The 14,955-nt window shown below is 44.2% G+C and overlaps 1 protein-coding gene across 1 annotated transcript in view; it reads right to left on the bottom strand.

The window, feature by feature from the left end:
• The window catches only part of arhgef10la (Rho guanine nucleotide exchange factor (GEF) 10-like a), a 306,255-nt gene that overhangs the window by 99,757 nt on the left and 191,543 nt on the right, over nucleotides 1-14,955 (bottom strand). The window contains exon 20 of the mRNA XM_079509721.1: nucleotides 11,058-11,179. Within this exon, the coding sequence (XP_079365847.1) occupies nucleotides 11,058-11,179 (122 nt within the window). The remainder of the gene's footprint in view (nucleotides 1-11,057; nucleotides 11,180-14,955) is intronic.

Genomic DNA, 14,955 nt, shown 5'->3' with positions numbered 1-14,955 from the left:
CACTCCAGAGGGCCAATATGTTTCCACACTCACTCCAGAGGGCCAATATATATCCACACTCACTCCAGAGGGCCAATATGTTTCCACACTCACTCCAGAGGGCCAATATATATCCACACTCACTCCAGAGGGCCAATATATATCCACACTCACTCCAGAGAGCCAATATATATCCACACTCACTCCAGAGGGCCAATATATATCCACACTCACTCCAGAGAGCCAATATATATCCACACTCACTCCAGAGGGCCAATATGTTTCCACACTCACTCCAGAGGGCCAATATGTTTCCACACTCACTCCAGAGGGCCAATATGTTTCCACACTCACTCCAGAGGGCCAATATATATCCACACTCACTCCAGAGAGCCAATATATATCCACACTCACTCCAGAGGGCCAATATATATCCACACTTACTCCAGAGAGCCAATATATATCCACACTCACTCCAGAGGGCCAATATGTTTCCACACTCACTCCAGAGGGCCAATATGTTTCCACACTCACTCCAGAGAGCCAATATATATCCACACTCACTCCAGAGGGCCAATATATATCCACACTCACTCCAGAGAGCCAATATATATCCACACTCATTCCAGAGGGCCAATATATATCCACACTCACTCCAGAGGGCCAATATGTTTCCACACTCACTCCAGAGGGCCAATATGTTTCCACACTCACTCCAGAGGGCCAATATGTTTCCACACTCACTCCAGAGGGCCAATATGTTTCCACACTCACTCCAGAGGGCCACAGTACATATTACTGTCGTAGCAAAAATCTTGTAGATCGGCTATTTTTGCTATAATTGAGTTGAAAACTTGCTATTTTTGAATTGGAATCCTGAGAAGTAACCTTTTTATTGAATTTCAAATGCATTTAGTTTATGTTAACTTTATGAACTGTTAACATAATTGGACACAATTATGTAACATCTGAAATCAATATTATTTCAGTATTCTGATATTAACAAGCGGGCCGCATTAAGTGAAGGTGGGGGCCGCATGTGGCCCCCGGGCCGCCAGTTGCCCCCCCCCCCCCCCCCTGCTCTACATGCAAATAAATCATGGTCCTGTTTGACCTCAAAATTGGAGTGCACTGCTGATTTGCATATGACACACCCCCTACTTGCTGATTTGCATATGACACACCCCCTACTGCACCTGTCTCCCCACACCGATGCACGGCAGGTGCCTGGAATGCAAAACACATGCAGGGCCGCATGGTAAAAACACACACATTCTGCTGCATGTCTCACACCGATCCGCCTGCCCCCAAAACATGGCCCATATGTTTGCGTGACCACAAGATGTTATAAATGTTATTTGGTATTTCACTAAAAACGCCGGGACAACGCTCCACACGTCCCAAACTCTTCTCCCTTCTGGCTCCAAAACTATGGAATGCACTTCCCATCACAGTCAGAACTGCAGCCTCACTCCCAATCTTCCGCCGTAGTCTGAAAACCCACCTCTTCAGACTCCACCATGGCCCGTAGCACTTGCCCTAGCCTAGCCCCTTAGATAGCACATTATGTAGATAGTATTTTAAACAGACTTATAGCTTGTTACGTAGACAGCTCTAGAATTGCACTTTATGTAGTCATAGCACTTTATAGTACACATGTATAATATATTATATAGTATAGTATGTATAGTTTACATAGATACTCCACTGTTACGTTCTTAGTTTACGCATGATTCATGATAACTACTTTTTATATATGTGATGTATGCCATGCTTTTGTTATTGCTTAATGTAAGTCGCTCTGGATTAAGAGCGTCTGCTAAATGCCTAAATTGTAAATTGATATTACGTTGCTTCGGTAGATGCGTTTATATACTGTACAGGTACTGTAGTTACTTCATATTATTTAATATTTTATCAGCACTGTATTGTTTGACCACTTTGACCCTCTTACAACTATCTTGCATTTTGTAAAGTCACTCTAGAAAGATAAGAGTTTCTGCTAAATACATATATTTTCACTTCTGGCTCTTCTCTGCTATCTCTGCTAACTATCAAGATTTAACACGAAACGAAAAGTAAATATTGGTTTGATTCCAGAATTATAGTCAACAGAAAAGGATTCCTCAAATGTAACCTTTCCACAGCGGCCCTTTTGACCGTTAAAAACACAGCTGAAGGGAATAACGTAATTGTACGGCACACGTACAATTAACGTACACGTACATAGAACATTGATATGATGTTTTGTTTTGTTTTGTTTTGTTTTGTTTTCTTGTTTTGTTTAGTTTTTTTGTTTTTTGTTGTTGTTTTTGTTCTTTTTTGTCTTGTTCCTGTTGTTAACTGTTTTTTCCTGTCTGTCTTTGTTCTTGTTTTTGCTTTGTTTTTTGTTTTATGTTGTGTTTGTTTGTTTTTGTCTTCTTGTTTTTTTCCCTTCTGTTGGGTAGGCACAATAAGCTTAGGCTTCAGCCTACACCTTTTTGGTCAATGTTTCTTTTTGCAAAAAAAACACAAAGCAGGCACTGCATTAATCTGTTTTTAATGACCAAAATAAATAAACTCTACTAAAACTCTACTACGTGTTTAATTCAGCTGCCTTGATTACAGATGATGATGAGATAAAAAACGATAAGATGGCCTATTGGCCTATACTGAGAAGTGATGGGCCTAACATTTCTGTTGTTTTGACAGCAGCCTTTACATTTGATAAACTCATTACCTCCGTCGTTAAAACCAGGTTTTTCCCAACTAAGATTCCTCTCCAAGTTTAAGGCCTATCTCCCCCCAAAACAACTGAAGATGGCAACCCATGCCTTTTTTCATCCAAACTTGATTATTGCAATTAGCTGTACACTGGCATTGAGGAGTCGACACTTGGGCGTCTGTAGCTGGTTCAAAACGCAGCTGCTCACTTCCTCACTGGCACAAAATAACGTTACCACAATCACTACATAACTACTGTCTTGGACTCACTTCATTGGCTCCCTGGATATTTTAGAATTGATCTCTGAATTTGCAATTTAGGCTAAGCAAGAACAACACAAGGGGCGACTGTGGCTCAAGAGGTAGAGCAGGTCGTCCAATGATCCATGGGTCGGCGGTTCGAATCCCGGCTCCTCCTGTCTACATGTCGAAGTGTCCTTGGGCAAGACACTGAACCCCAAATTGCTCCCGATGTGCTGGTTGGTACCTTGCATGGCTTCCACCGCAATCGGTGTATGAATGTGTGTGTGAATGGGTGAATGTAATGCACAATCTATGTAAAGCGCCTTGGATAAAGGCGCTATATAAATGCACCATTTACCATTTATTTACCATTTACATCAAATCATGCATATAAATAGTGATCTAGAATAATGTACGAGGGTCTAAAAGGTGGTTGCTACTAGGATATAAAAGGTGGTTGCTATGGTCTTATATGATGTTACTAAGGTCGAATAAGCAGTTGCTAGGTTCCACTGTAGCTAAACAACATTCCCCCATTGAAATGGATGGGTTTTTAGCAATTAAAAGTGAAATAAGTGAAAATAAGTACTAATTATTTAAAAAATTGAAATGGTAGCCTATTCAAGTAGGCTAAAAAAGGTAGAGTTGGAAGTGGAACAGAGTTTCTTTCTAAAAGTATGAAGGACTAGTTAGAGGTCAACAAACCACTGTGAAAACGCGCACACGCACACACACACAGACACACAGACACACACACACACACACACACACACACACACACACACACACACACACACACACACACACACACACACACACACACACACACACACACACAGTGTCGCCATGAAGCAACATCCCAGCTTACAGTGAAAGTAAAAAACGGGCTTCGCAGTTGGGTGCATATGCTAATGGCCAATGCCCGTGTGCAAATTCAGATCAATTGCTCTAGCCACTGAGGAGAACTGGGCAAAACAGACTATATTAGGGACATTATATATATATTAGGGAGATAAGAGTCACTAAAGGCTCTACAATAAACAGACTATATTAGGGACATTATATATATATTAGGGAGATAAGAGTCACTAAAGGCTCTACAATAAAGCAGCAATCTCTCTTGACCTTTTATGAAAGGCAGCCAACAACGCCTGAGTAATATGAATTATTTTTTAAACAGTAATATGTAATAATATTACTGTTTTTGGTGCCTTACACTACTCGTTACTGGGTAAAATATTAATATTACAGTAATATTACTGGGTAAAATAATAATATTACAGTAATATTACTGGGTAAAATAATAATATTACAGTAATATATTAAACATAAGTCATTACTGCCCTACACTGGTAGGCTGAACTCTGTTGGAACAGAGTTTCTCGTAGGAAGCAGCAAGTGCAAAAAAAAACCCCATTTGAATGAGAATCATGGGGGAAATTAAAAGTAAAATATCTCTAAAAATACTATTTATTAAAAAGAAATCACACCCGGGTGAAGTGAGTGGTGCAACTCCGTGTGGGGGTCCCCGAAGGTTCCAGACCCACAGGACCACAGCCAGGGGGCCGGGCCGATTCCGGCAAGCCACCCCATGTCCAAAACGGTTACCGTGTGGGGGTCCCTCTACTGTACTGTACTGGCACACCCGAAATCATCATATATACAGTTAATATGTGTGTGTGTGTGTTTGTGTTAAGTTGCGCACAAGTGGTGAAAAACAGCCATGCTATTTCCGTGCTCATACCCAGGCACCCAGGGACAGTGGCGTGCACAGACATTTAGAGGGGCAGGTGCTCAAGTGAAAAAAAGGGCACCTTGTGCAGCGCGTGGAACCGGCCGGTTGCCTTAATAGTGTGAGATTTATAGATTTTGGGGCCTAAATAATAACCCTTAGAAGCTTTTTATCAAGAATTGATCAATGTCACCATGGTCCACATAACTGTACTGTGTACACTGTACAAATAAAATAAAAAATACAATGGTTTTTTTTGTGTGTTTTTTAAGGGCATATTGCCAAAAGGGGCACCCCCTAGAGTGCACGGCTGCACCACTCAAAAATCAAATGGTAGCCGACATGACGTCACATAGAGTTGGAACGTCTTTCTAAAAGTATGAAGGACTAGTTAGGGGCCAAAAATAGGGCATGGGAATAAAATTAATGTGATCGCCTTAGCAATCCCACAATAAGTATTGAAGATAGTATTAGTGTGATCGCCTTGTGGGAAGAAAAACGGAGGTTTTTCAAGGTAAGAGCCACAGTTACTTTGCTAGCACAGGTAACCACAGCAACACTGTGGGCACAGAAGGACATGGTGCATGTTAACATTGTCAGTACATGAATTATGATCACCCACTCCCACTGTACCAACTGTGACCTCTTCTCCATTCTTTCCCTGCAAGCTGTATTTCTTGGTGAAATACAGTCAAGCAGAGACAGAGGATAATGAGATCTTGTTAGTGAAGCCAGTAGCTGCATAAAAAAGTAATTTGTGGCCAAACAAGTACTTGCTTGGACATCCAGAGACTCAATTCTCTTGCGATGTGACCCTGTATGACCCTGTATGACCCTGTGTGACCCTGTATGACCCTGTATGACCCTGTATGACCCTGTATGACCCTGTATGACCCTGTATGACCCTGTATGACTGACCCTGTATGACCCTGTATGTGTGACCCTGTATGACCCTGTATGACCCTGTATGACCCTGTATGACTGACCCTGTATGACCCTGTATGTGTGACCCTGTATGACCCTGTATGACCCTGTATGTGTGACCCTGTATGACCCTGTATGACCCTGTATGACCCTGTATGACTGACCCTGTATGACCCTGTATGTGTGACCCTGTATGACCCTGTATGACCCTGTATGACCCTGTATGACCCTGTATGACCCTGTATGACTGACCCTGTATGACCCTGTATGTGTGACCCTGTATGACCCTGTATGACCCTGTATGACCCTGTATGACCCTGTATGACCCTGTGTGACCCTGTATGTGTGACCCTGTATGACCCTGTATGTGTGACCCTGTATGACCCTGTATGACCCTGTATGACCCTGTATGTGTGACCCTGTATGACCCTGTATGACCCTGTATGACCCTGTATGACCCTGTATGACCCTGTATGACCCTGTATGACTGACCCTGTATGACCCTGTATGTGTGACCCTGTATGACCCTGTATGACCCTGTATGACCCTGTATGACCCTGTATGACCCTGTGTGACCCTGTATGTGTGACCCTGTATGTGTGACCCTGTATGTGTGACCCTGTATGTGTGACCCTGTATGACCCTGTATGACCCTGTATGACCCTGTATGTGTGACCCTGTATGACCCTGTATGACCCTGTATGACCCTGTATGACCCTGTATGTGTGACCCTGTATGACCCTGTATGACCCTGTATGTGTGACCCTGTATGTGTGACCCTGTATGTGTGACCCTGTATGTGTGACCCTGTATGTATGACCCTGTATGTGTGACCCTGTATGTGTGACCCTGTATGACCCTGTATGTGTGACCCTGTATGACCCTGTATGTGTGACCCTGTATGACCCTGTATGACCCTGTATGACCCTGTATGACCCTGTATGTGTGACCCTGTATGACCCTGTATGACCCTGTATGTGTGACCCTGTATGTGTGACCCTGTATGTGTGACCCTGTATGACCCTGTATGTGTGACCCTGTATGTGTGACCCTGTATGTGTGACCCTGTATGACCCTGTATGTGTGACCCTGTATGTGTGACCCTGTATGACCCTGTATGTGTGACCCTGTATGACCCTGTATGACCCTGTATGACCCTGTATGTGTGACCCTGTATGACCCTGTATGACCCTGTATGACCCTGTATGACCCTGTATGACCCTGTATGACCCTGTATGACTGACCCTGTATGACCCTGTATGTGTGACCCTGTATGACCCTGTATGACCCTGTATGACCCTGTATGACCCTGTGTGACCCTGTATGTGTGACCCTGTATGTGTGACCCTGTATGTGTGACCCTGTATGTGTGACCCTGTATGTGTGACCCTGTATGACCCTGTATGACCCTGTATGACCCTGTATGACCCTGTATGACCCTGTATGACCCTGTATGTGTGACCCTGTATGTGTGACCCTGTATGTGTGACCCTGTATGACCCTGTATGTGTGACCCTGTATGACCCTGTATGACCCTGTATGACCCTGTATGACCCTGTATGTGTGACCCTGTATGACCCTGTATGACCCTGTATGTGTGACCCTGTATGTGTGACCCTGTATGTGTGACCCTGTATGACCCTGTATGTGTGACCCTGTATGACCCTGTATGTGTGACCCTGTATGTGTGACCCTGTATGTGTGACCCTGTATGACCCTGTATGTGTGACCCTGTATGTGTGACCCTGTATGACCCTGTATGTGTGACCCTGTATGTGTGACCCTGTATGACCCTGTATGTGTGACCCTGTATGACCCTGTATGACCCTGTATGTGTGACCCTGTATGTGTGACCCTGTATGACCCTGTATGACCCTGTATGACCCTGTATGTGTGACCCTGTATGACCCTGTATGACCCTGTATGTGTGACCCTGTATGACCCTGTATGACCCTGTATGTGTGACCCTGTATGTGTGACCCTGTATGTGTGACCCTGTATGACCCTGTATGTGTGACCCTGTATGTGTGACCCTGTATGACCCTGTATGACCCTGTATGTGTGACCCTGTATGTGTGACCCTGTATGTATGACCCTGTATGACCCTGTATGACCCTGTATGTGTGACCCTGTATGTGTGACCCTGTATGACCCTGTATGTGTGACCCTGTATGTGTGACCCTGTATGACCCTGTATGACCCTGTATGTGTGACCCTGTATGACCCTGTATGTGTGACCCTGTATGACCCTGTATGACCCTGTATGACCCTGTATGACCCTGTATGTGTGACCCTGTATGTGTGACCCTGTATGACCCTGTATGACCCTGTATGACCCTGTATGACCCTGTATGTGTGACCCTGTATGACCCTGTATGTGTGACCCTGTATGTGTGACCCTGTATGACCCTGTATGTGTGACCCTGTATGTGTGACCCTGTATGAACATTTTGCTGTCTTTTGTAGTCTCATAGCAGCCAGGCCTATAGTAGAACGGGGTGCATACTTAGTTTAGACTAGTCATTGGTTAGACATGGGTTAAGGTTAGGTTTAGGTGTGCTGCCCCGTGGGAGGTTAGGTTTAGGGTGAGGGTTTGAGATAGGTTGAAGTTGTAGGACTAATGACTGGTCTAACCAATGACTAGTCTAAACCAAAAACTGTCTAAACTAACCAGTGCCGTCAGTGGAGTCAGCCATGAGCCCAGGACTTTAGAAAGGACAACGTATGTGTGGCCATCGATGAAGGACAAGCTCTCATTACAGTATGTTTTAAGTGAAATCATCAATGAGGCAGTGCCAGAACCCAGCCATGAGCCCATGAAGTATCAGAATCAGAGGAATCAGCTTTATTGTCACAAAACCACAGTTTTGCAAGTAAAAAAGTGTGTGTTAAATTCATTTTTGTGCATACCGGTAGTTCCCATCGTTTCATTTGTCCAAGAAAAACGAAGAAAGGGAAGAAAGATCCAAGGAGAAGTAAAGGGTTTCAGATATTTACAAGCTTGTTTCACAAACGGCACGGCCATACAGTAGGGTCTCTCTTAGCATATTTACAGTACAAGTAAGAGGTTTCAGATATTTACAAGCTTGTTTCACAACGACACAAACCGTAGGGTCTCCGTTAGCATGTTTACAGGCTGTAGTGCCTACAGTCGTAGGGTCTCCGTTAGCATGTTTACAGGCTGTAGTGCCTACAGTCGTAGGGTCTCCGTTAGCATGTTTACAGGCTGTAGTGCCTACAGCCGTAGGGTCTCCGTTAGCATGTTTACAGGCTGTAGTGCCTACAGCCGTACAACCAAGGGGTCTCTTTTCCACAAAATACTTTTACAAATAGTATCCCTACTGAACACCACAGGTAGAGAACCTACTGAACACCACAGGTAGAGAACCTACTGAACACCACAGGTAGAGAACCTACTGAACACCACAGGTAGAGAACCTACTGAACACCACAGGTAGAGAACCTACTGAACACCACAGGTAGAGAACCTACTGAACACCACGGGTAGAGAACCTACTGAACACCACAGGTAGAGAACCTACTGAACACCACAGGTAGAGAACCTACTGAACACCACAGGTAGAGAACCTACTGAACACCACAGGTAGAGAACCTACTGAACACCACAGGTAGAGAACCTACTGAACACCACAGGTAGAGAACCTACTGAACACCACAGGTAGAGAACCCCCACACCTCCCTACTGAACACCACAGGTAGAGAACCTACTGAACACCACAGGTAGAGAACCTACTGAACACCACAGGTAGAGAACCCCCACACCTCCATTCAATAAGTGGAGTCTGACACATAACAAAATGTGTCCCACTCCAGCCCTGCCCTAACCTGACTCCGCCAGATGGGACAGCAGAGAGTACACTGGGTTCCCTCCCTCAGGAGCCCCGCCCAGATACCTGCAGTTCATCCACTCCAGCCCTGCCGATAGGGCCTGTCCTCCAGGCCCAGATACCTGCAGTTCATCCACTCCAGCCCTGCCGATAGGGCCTGTCCTCCAGGCCCAGATACCTGCAGTTCATCCAGATACCTGCAGTTCATCCACTCCAGCCCTGCCGATAGGGCCTGTCCTCTAGGCCCAGATACCTGCAGTTCATCCACTCCAGCCCTGCCGATAGGGCCTGTCCTCCAGGCCCAGATACCTGCAGTTCATCCACTCCAGCCCTGCCGATAGGGCCTGTCCTCTAGGCCCAGATACCTGCAGTTCATCCAAGTGTGTCATATTAGCTGGTCACAGCAGAAAGTGAAGACAGGCTCGTTGCCTGTCAACATTCTATCCTATCCCATTCCATCATCGCACCGACTCCAACATTTAGTAAAAATAAAAAAATACTTCTTCCCTTTTCGTAGCTCACAGCTTATAGACACTGAAGACTTCAATGTATAGCATTCCTCGAGGCATAATACCGGCTCCCCGCCTGACAAAATATCTCTTAAATGGCTCTGACATTTCCACTTTTTGTTATTGGTTGCTGATGATGTCGGCGAAATACAGAAGGAACCGAGGCTGGTTGTTATAAGACACCTTATATTAAGACACCTTATATTAAGACACCTTAAATACAGAAGGAACCGAGGCTGGTTGTTATAAGACACCTTATATTAAGACACCTTATATTAAGACACCTTAAATACAGAAGGAACCGAGGCTGGTTGTTATAAGACACCTTATATTAAGATGTATATAACGAGCGTCACCCAAAGGAGGCGATGCTCTTGTGACGAGCGGTGGGGGAACAGCTGACAGGTTCCTATTTGATTCATTTCCTGGCCCGAGATGGTTGATTGTCACCCAAGTCCAGTAATAGGTAGCCTATACTCAGTATACTGTCTCCTGTACTAATATGCTGTGCTCTAACAGATGCTGACACCACATGACACAGCTACAGTAAACGGGCAGACAGATTGAATGCATCCCTATTTCAAAAGTGTGCAAGCTAGTGAAAGAGAACCGACCAATTTAATGCAAAAATATATATATATATTTTTCTTTCTTTCTTTCTTTTTGGTTGGTGCAGAGCAGGGTTTTGTCCTGCATACCAATTGCTAAACACCTCACTCAAAAGGAACTCACTGTACATTTCTTATTCGCTTTTTTTATTAATTGTTTTAATAAAGTTGTGTAAAAGAACATACCAGTGAATCTCATCTCCATTTCTAACGATTGAAACTTGATTGTTACATTAGATAGAACTTACAGTATGTGTTTAATCAGGAATTTGGGCTTTATTTGAAAGGCACGAGAGATCAGAGAGATCAGAAATGGAGGATATTACATGCAATACTTGAATCCTTTTAACTCTTAGGTTGGTGCCTACATCGTAAGCATATTAACTGCTCTTTGAATTATGATGCTGTGTCCTCGTTTGCCCTGTACAGCCATTTGTGACAAGCCAATTTCAAACCAATTCACAACCAAATTCAGCATGACAAGGATCTGACATGCAGTCACTGCACTTACTTTCCGGTCTGGAGATTTTGTGGCGAAGACAGGCATGCGACAGGCGAGCAGAGGACACCAAAACGGGGCCGTAGTCTTCCCATTATCGTCTCCAGAGAACCAGCCAGGTGTGTTCTCCTCTCCTGTAAAACAACACATTTTGTTTTTAAATATATTTTCCTCTTGCAGCCTTTAAAAATGTGTTGACAGCGTTTACTGTATGCCCAGCCAGAATGTGGAGCCTGACTGTGAGGTCTCGTATGAACGATTACAAAACTGCACAAAATAATCAGAGAGACAGTTCACTGCCCCAAGGTATGAAATATGAATAGCGTTATTAGCATGTGTGCATAATGATCAGTTGGAGGATTATTCCCTGTCGTGGGAGGTGAGGCCAGGAACTGCCAACGCACAGCCTCAACAGTGATTATGCCTCTACTTAATCAACAGCAACAGTCAATTCCAGCGGGGGGTGGGGGGGATAAATAAATAAACAAACAAACGAGTCAACGACTGCTGGATTCCAGCTGAAATAAAGAATAGATTCTGGCTGGCGCCTTTAATTCACCATGTTGTTCAGTCGCTGTAGCTCAAAGCCGTACAACAGGTGCAGCCTCTGACAAGGCAAACTGTGTAAATCTGCCAAAGTACTTCCATTATGTCATTTCATAATTTTCAATTGGAACTCACGTAGACCATATAGCACATGCAATCAAACAGCTTGTTTTAATTTACTCCCCGGGTCTTTCTGAATATGCTAAATTGCAATAAGCCATAGCTACTGTATACCTGTAGTTTCGTTTCCCAAAGCAATACACCCTGCCAGACGTAAAAGCCCCATTTAGTTTGAAAAGTGCACACACAGCACAGTTCACTTGACAAGCAAATGTTGTTTACTTGCTTGTTTTGGTAGTGAGCAGGTATACAGTGTACAGTACAGCTCACCTAAGGGCCAATTAGACGGGCTTACATTGACCTACAATACTAGTTCTCACTAGTTCTAAAATAGCTTTCAGTTAGCTGTCCTGGGCAGTGTTTCAGTTAGCTGTCCTGGGCAGTGTTTCAGTTACCTGTCCTGGGCAGTGTTTCAGTTACCTGTCCTGGGCAGTGTTTCAGTTAGCTGTCCTGGGCAGTGTTTCAGTTAGCTGTCCTGGGCAGTGTTTCAGTTAGCTGTCCAGGGCAGTGTTTCAGTTAGTTGTCCTGGGCAGTGTTTCAGTTAGCTGTCCTGGGCAGTGTTTCAGTTAGCTGTCCTGGGCAGTGTTTCAGTTAGCTGTCCTGGGGCAGTGTTTCAGTTAGCTGTCCTGGGGCAGTGTTTCAGTTAGCTGTCCTGGGCAGTGTTTCAGTTAGCTGTCCTGGACAGTGTTTCAGTTAGTTGTCCTGGGCAGTGTTTCAGTTAGCTGTCCTGGGCAGTGTTTCAGTTAGCTGTCCTGGACAGTGTTTCAGTTAGCTGTCCTGGGCAGTGTTTCAGTTAGCTGTCCTGGGGCAGTGTTTCAGTTAGCTGTCCTGGGGCAGTGTTTCAGTTAGCTGTCCTGGGGCAGTGTTTCAGTTAGCTGTCCTGGGGCAGTGTTTCAGTTAGCTGTCCTGGGCAGTGTTTCAGTTAGCTGTCCTGGACAGTGTTTCAGTTAGCTGTCCTGGGCAGTGTTTCAGTTAGCTGTCCTGGACAGTGTTTCAGTTAGCTGTCCTGGGCAGTGTTTCAGTTAGCTGTCCTGGGCAGTGTTTCAGTTAGCTGTCCTGGGCAGTGTTTCAGTTAGCTGTCCTGGGCAGTGTTTCAGTTAGCTGTCCTGGGCAGTGTTTCAGTTAGCTGTCCTGGGCAGTGTTTCAGTTAGCTGTCCTGGGCAGTGTTTCAGTTAGCTGTCCTGGGCAGTGTTTCAGTTAGCTGTCCTGGGCAGTGTTTCAGTTAGCTGTCCTGGGCAGTGTTTCAGTTAGCTGTCCTGGGCAGTGTTTCAGTTAGCTGTCCTGGGCAGTGACATGCAGAGACATGTTGCTGGCTAATCAGTGCTAATATGAGAAGTTGTAGAATTAGAGACATTGCCCCCTCTTGAGCAATACAGGTGCTGCCATTACATACAGTATAGCTGCATCTCTGTAATAGCTATACATATATCAAAAAATCACACCCGTGTGAACTGAGTGGTGCAAATCCCCCCCCCCCCCGCCCTCTCTGTGTCTCTCTCTCATTAGCAGGCAACATGCAGCACTATCTCTCTTTCTCTCCGTTTCTGGCACAACAGCGCCACTTTTGGTACTCATTGGTACTGGTCACATAGTCACACACAAACACACATAGTTGAACACGGACATTGCTGTTCGTTGGAGTGGTTGCACCACTCAAAAATAAAGAAAGAAAATGCTATTTAAATGTAACCAAATTGCTGTAGGCTACTTTGCAGCAGCTTATAATAATAATAATAACACATTTCTAAAACAAAGAAGAATCATAATAGTGGGAAAAGACGGCTGAAGTTATGGCATTTGCAATTGATCCAATATGTCTTTAATTGGATTGAATTGAATTAAATTAATCTTTGTTTGTGCTACAATGGAGGAAAAACATGGCTGAAGCCATGACATTTGCAATTGATCCTATATGAATTTAATTGGATTGCATTCAATTCATCATCATGTTTGTGCTTAAAGCATTGGTATTTTACGACGGCGTATTACTGCCATCTCGGTGAGGGAAAACAAACGCTGCACCATCTCACCGAGATGGGAGTAATACGCCATCGTAGTATTTCTAACTAAAACCTTAAACCCTAAAAAGAAAGTTTAAATAAGGAAGAGAATGGTACAAAATCAAGGACAGCAACACATGGCATTATAATAAGTGCCTTGTGTCTTTTCACATACTGTAGATCAGGGGTCCTCAATAGGCGGACCACGGTCCACGACCGGACCGCGGACCACCTCTCTGTGGACCCTGGGAAAAAAGAAACTTGACAAAATAAAAGTGTTCTCCGCTGGCCGCTGCGTGGCCCGTGCTGCGTGGCATGGGACCGGACCTTAGTCTTTTTCAAAAATGATTAGTGGACCTTCAGCATTTCTAGTTGAGGACCCCCTGCTGTAGATCGTTCATAATGAGGCTGAGTAGAAACCTCTAGGCATGTGGAAAACATTTCCCCCATATGCATATGCTGGGAACACTTCAACGAGGTGAGAGATTCACGGTCATTTTCAAGCCATGCCAAAATATATTCAATATCAATATTCAAAAAGATAATGGAATGTGCATTTTTTTCAGAAACAGCAACAAAAGCTAATGTAGGTCCAATTGATGAACAGTACAGTAGTTAATCTCATGTGAGAGATTCACGGTCATTTTCAAGCCATGCCAAAATATATTCAATATCAATATTCAAAAAGATAATGGAATGTGCTTTTTTTTTTCTTCAGAAACAGCAACACAAGCTAATGTAGGTCCAATTGATGAACAGTACAGTAGTTAATCTCATGTGAAGTATACTGTGAGCAATATAAGACTCAGCTGCAGTGAAGTCTGGGGCGCGGTCACATAATTATAAAGTTGTAAATCATTCAGTCAAGCTGGTTAATTAAAAAAATTAAATGGGAGGTGGCCTCTAGGCCTACTGTCTATGAGCAAGTCTCTGCCGAGCTGCAGAGAAGTGTGAGGGTCACATATTAAGCCATTCTGGGCGGGAACCCCTTTTGGTGTTTTAAACATTATGTTATAATTTAGCTATTGAAAAATAGCAGATCCACAAGCTCATAGCGCGCCACCGAGTGGCGCGCTATGAGCTTGTAGGTCTGCTATTTTTGAAAAATCGTGAAAATGTGGCACAAATCTTTTAATATATATTCTTTCAGAGCGAACGTTTTTTAACTTTGCTTCTGGGGAGGGGGGTCCCTGGAACAACACATTTTCAGATGGGGGTCGGCGGCCAAATACATATAATCTTGG

This window comes from Electrona antarctica, assembly GCF_951216825.1.
Source record: "Electrona antarctica genome assembly, chromosome: 9".
Lineage (NCBI taxonomy): Eukaryota > Metazoa > Chordata > Actinopteri > Myctophiformes > Myctophidae > Electrona > Electrona antarctica.
Note: the sequence above shows the minus strand (reverse complement) of the source record. Positions and strands in the feature narration are given on the sequence as shown.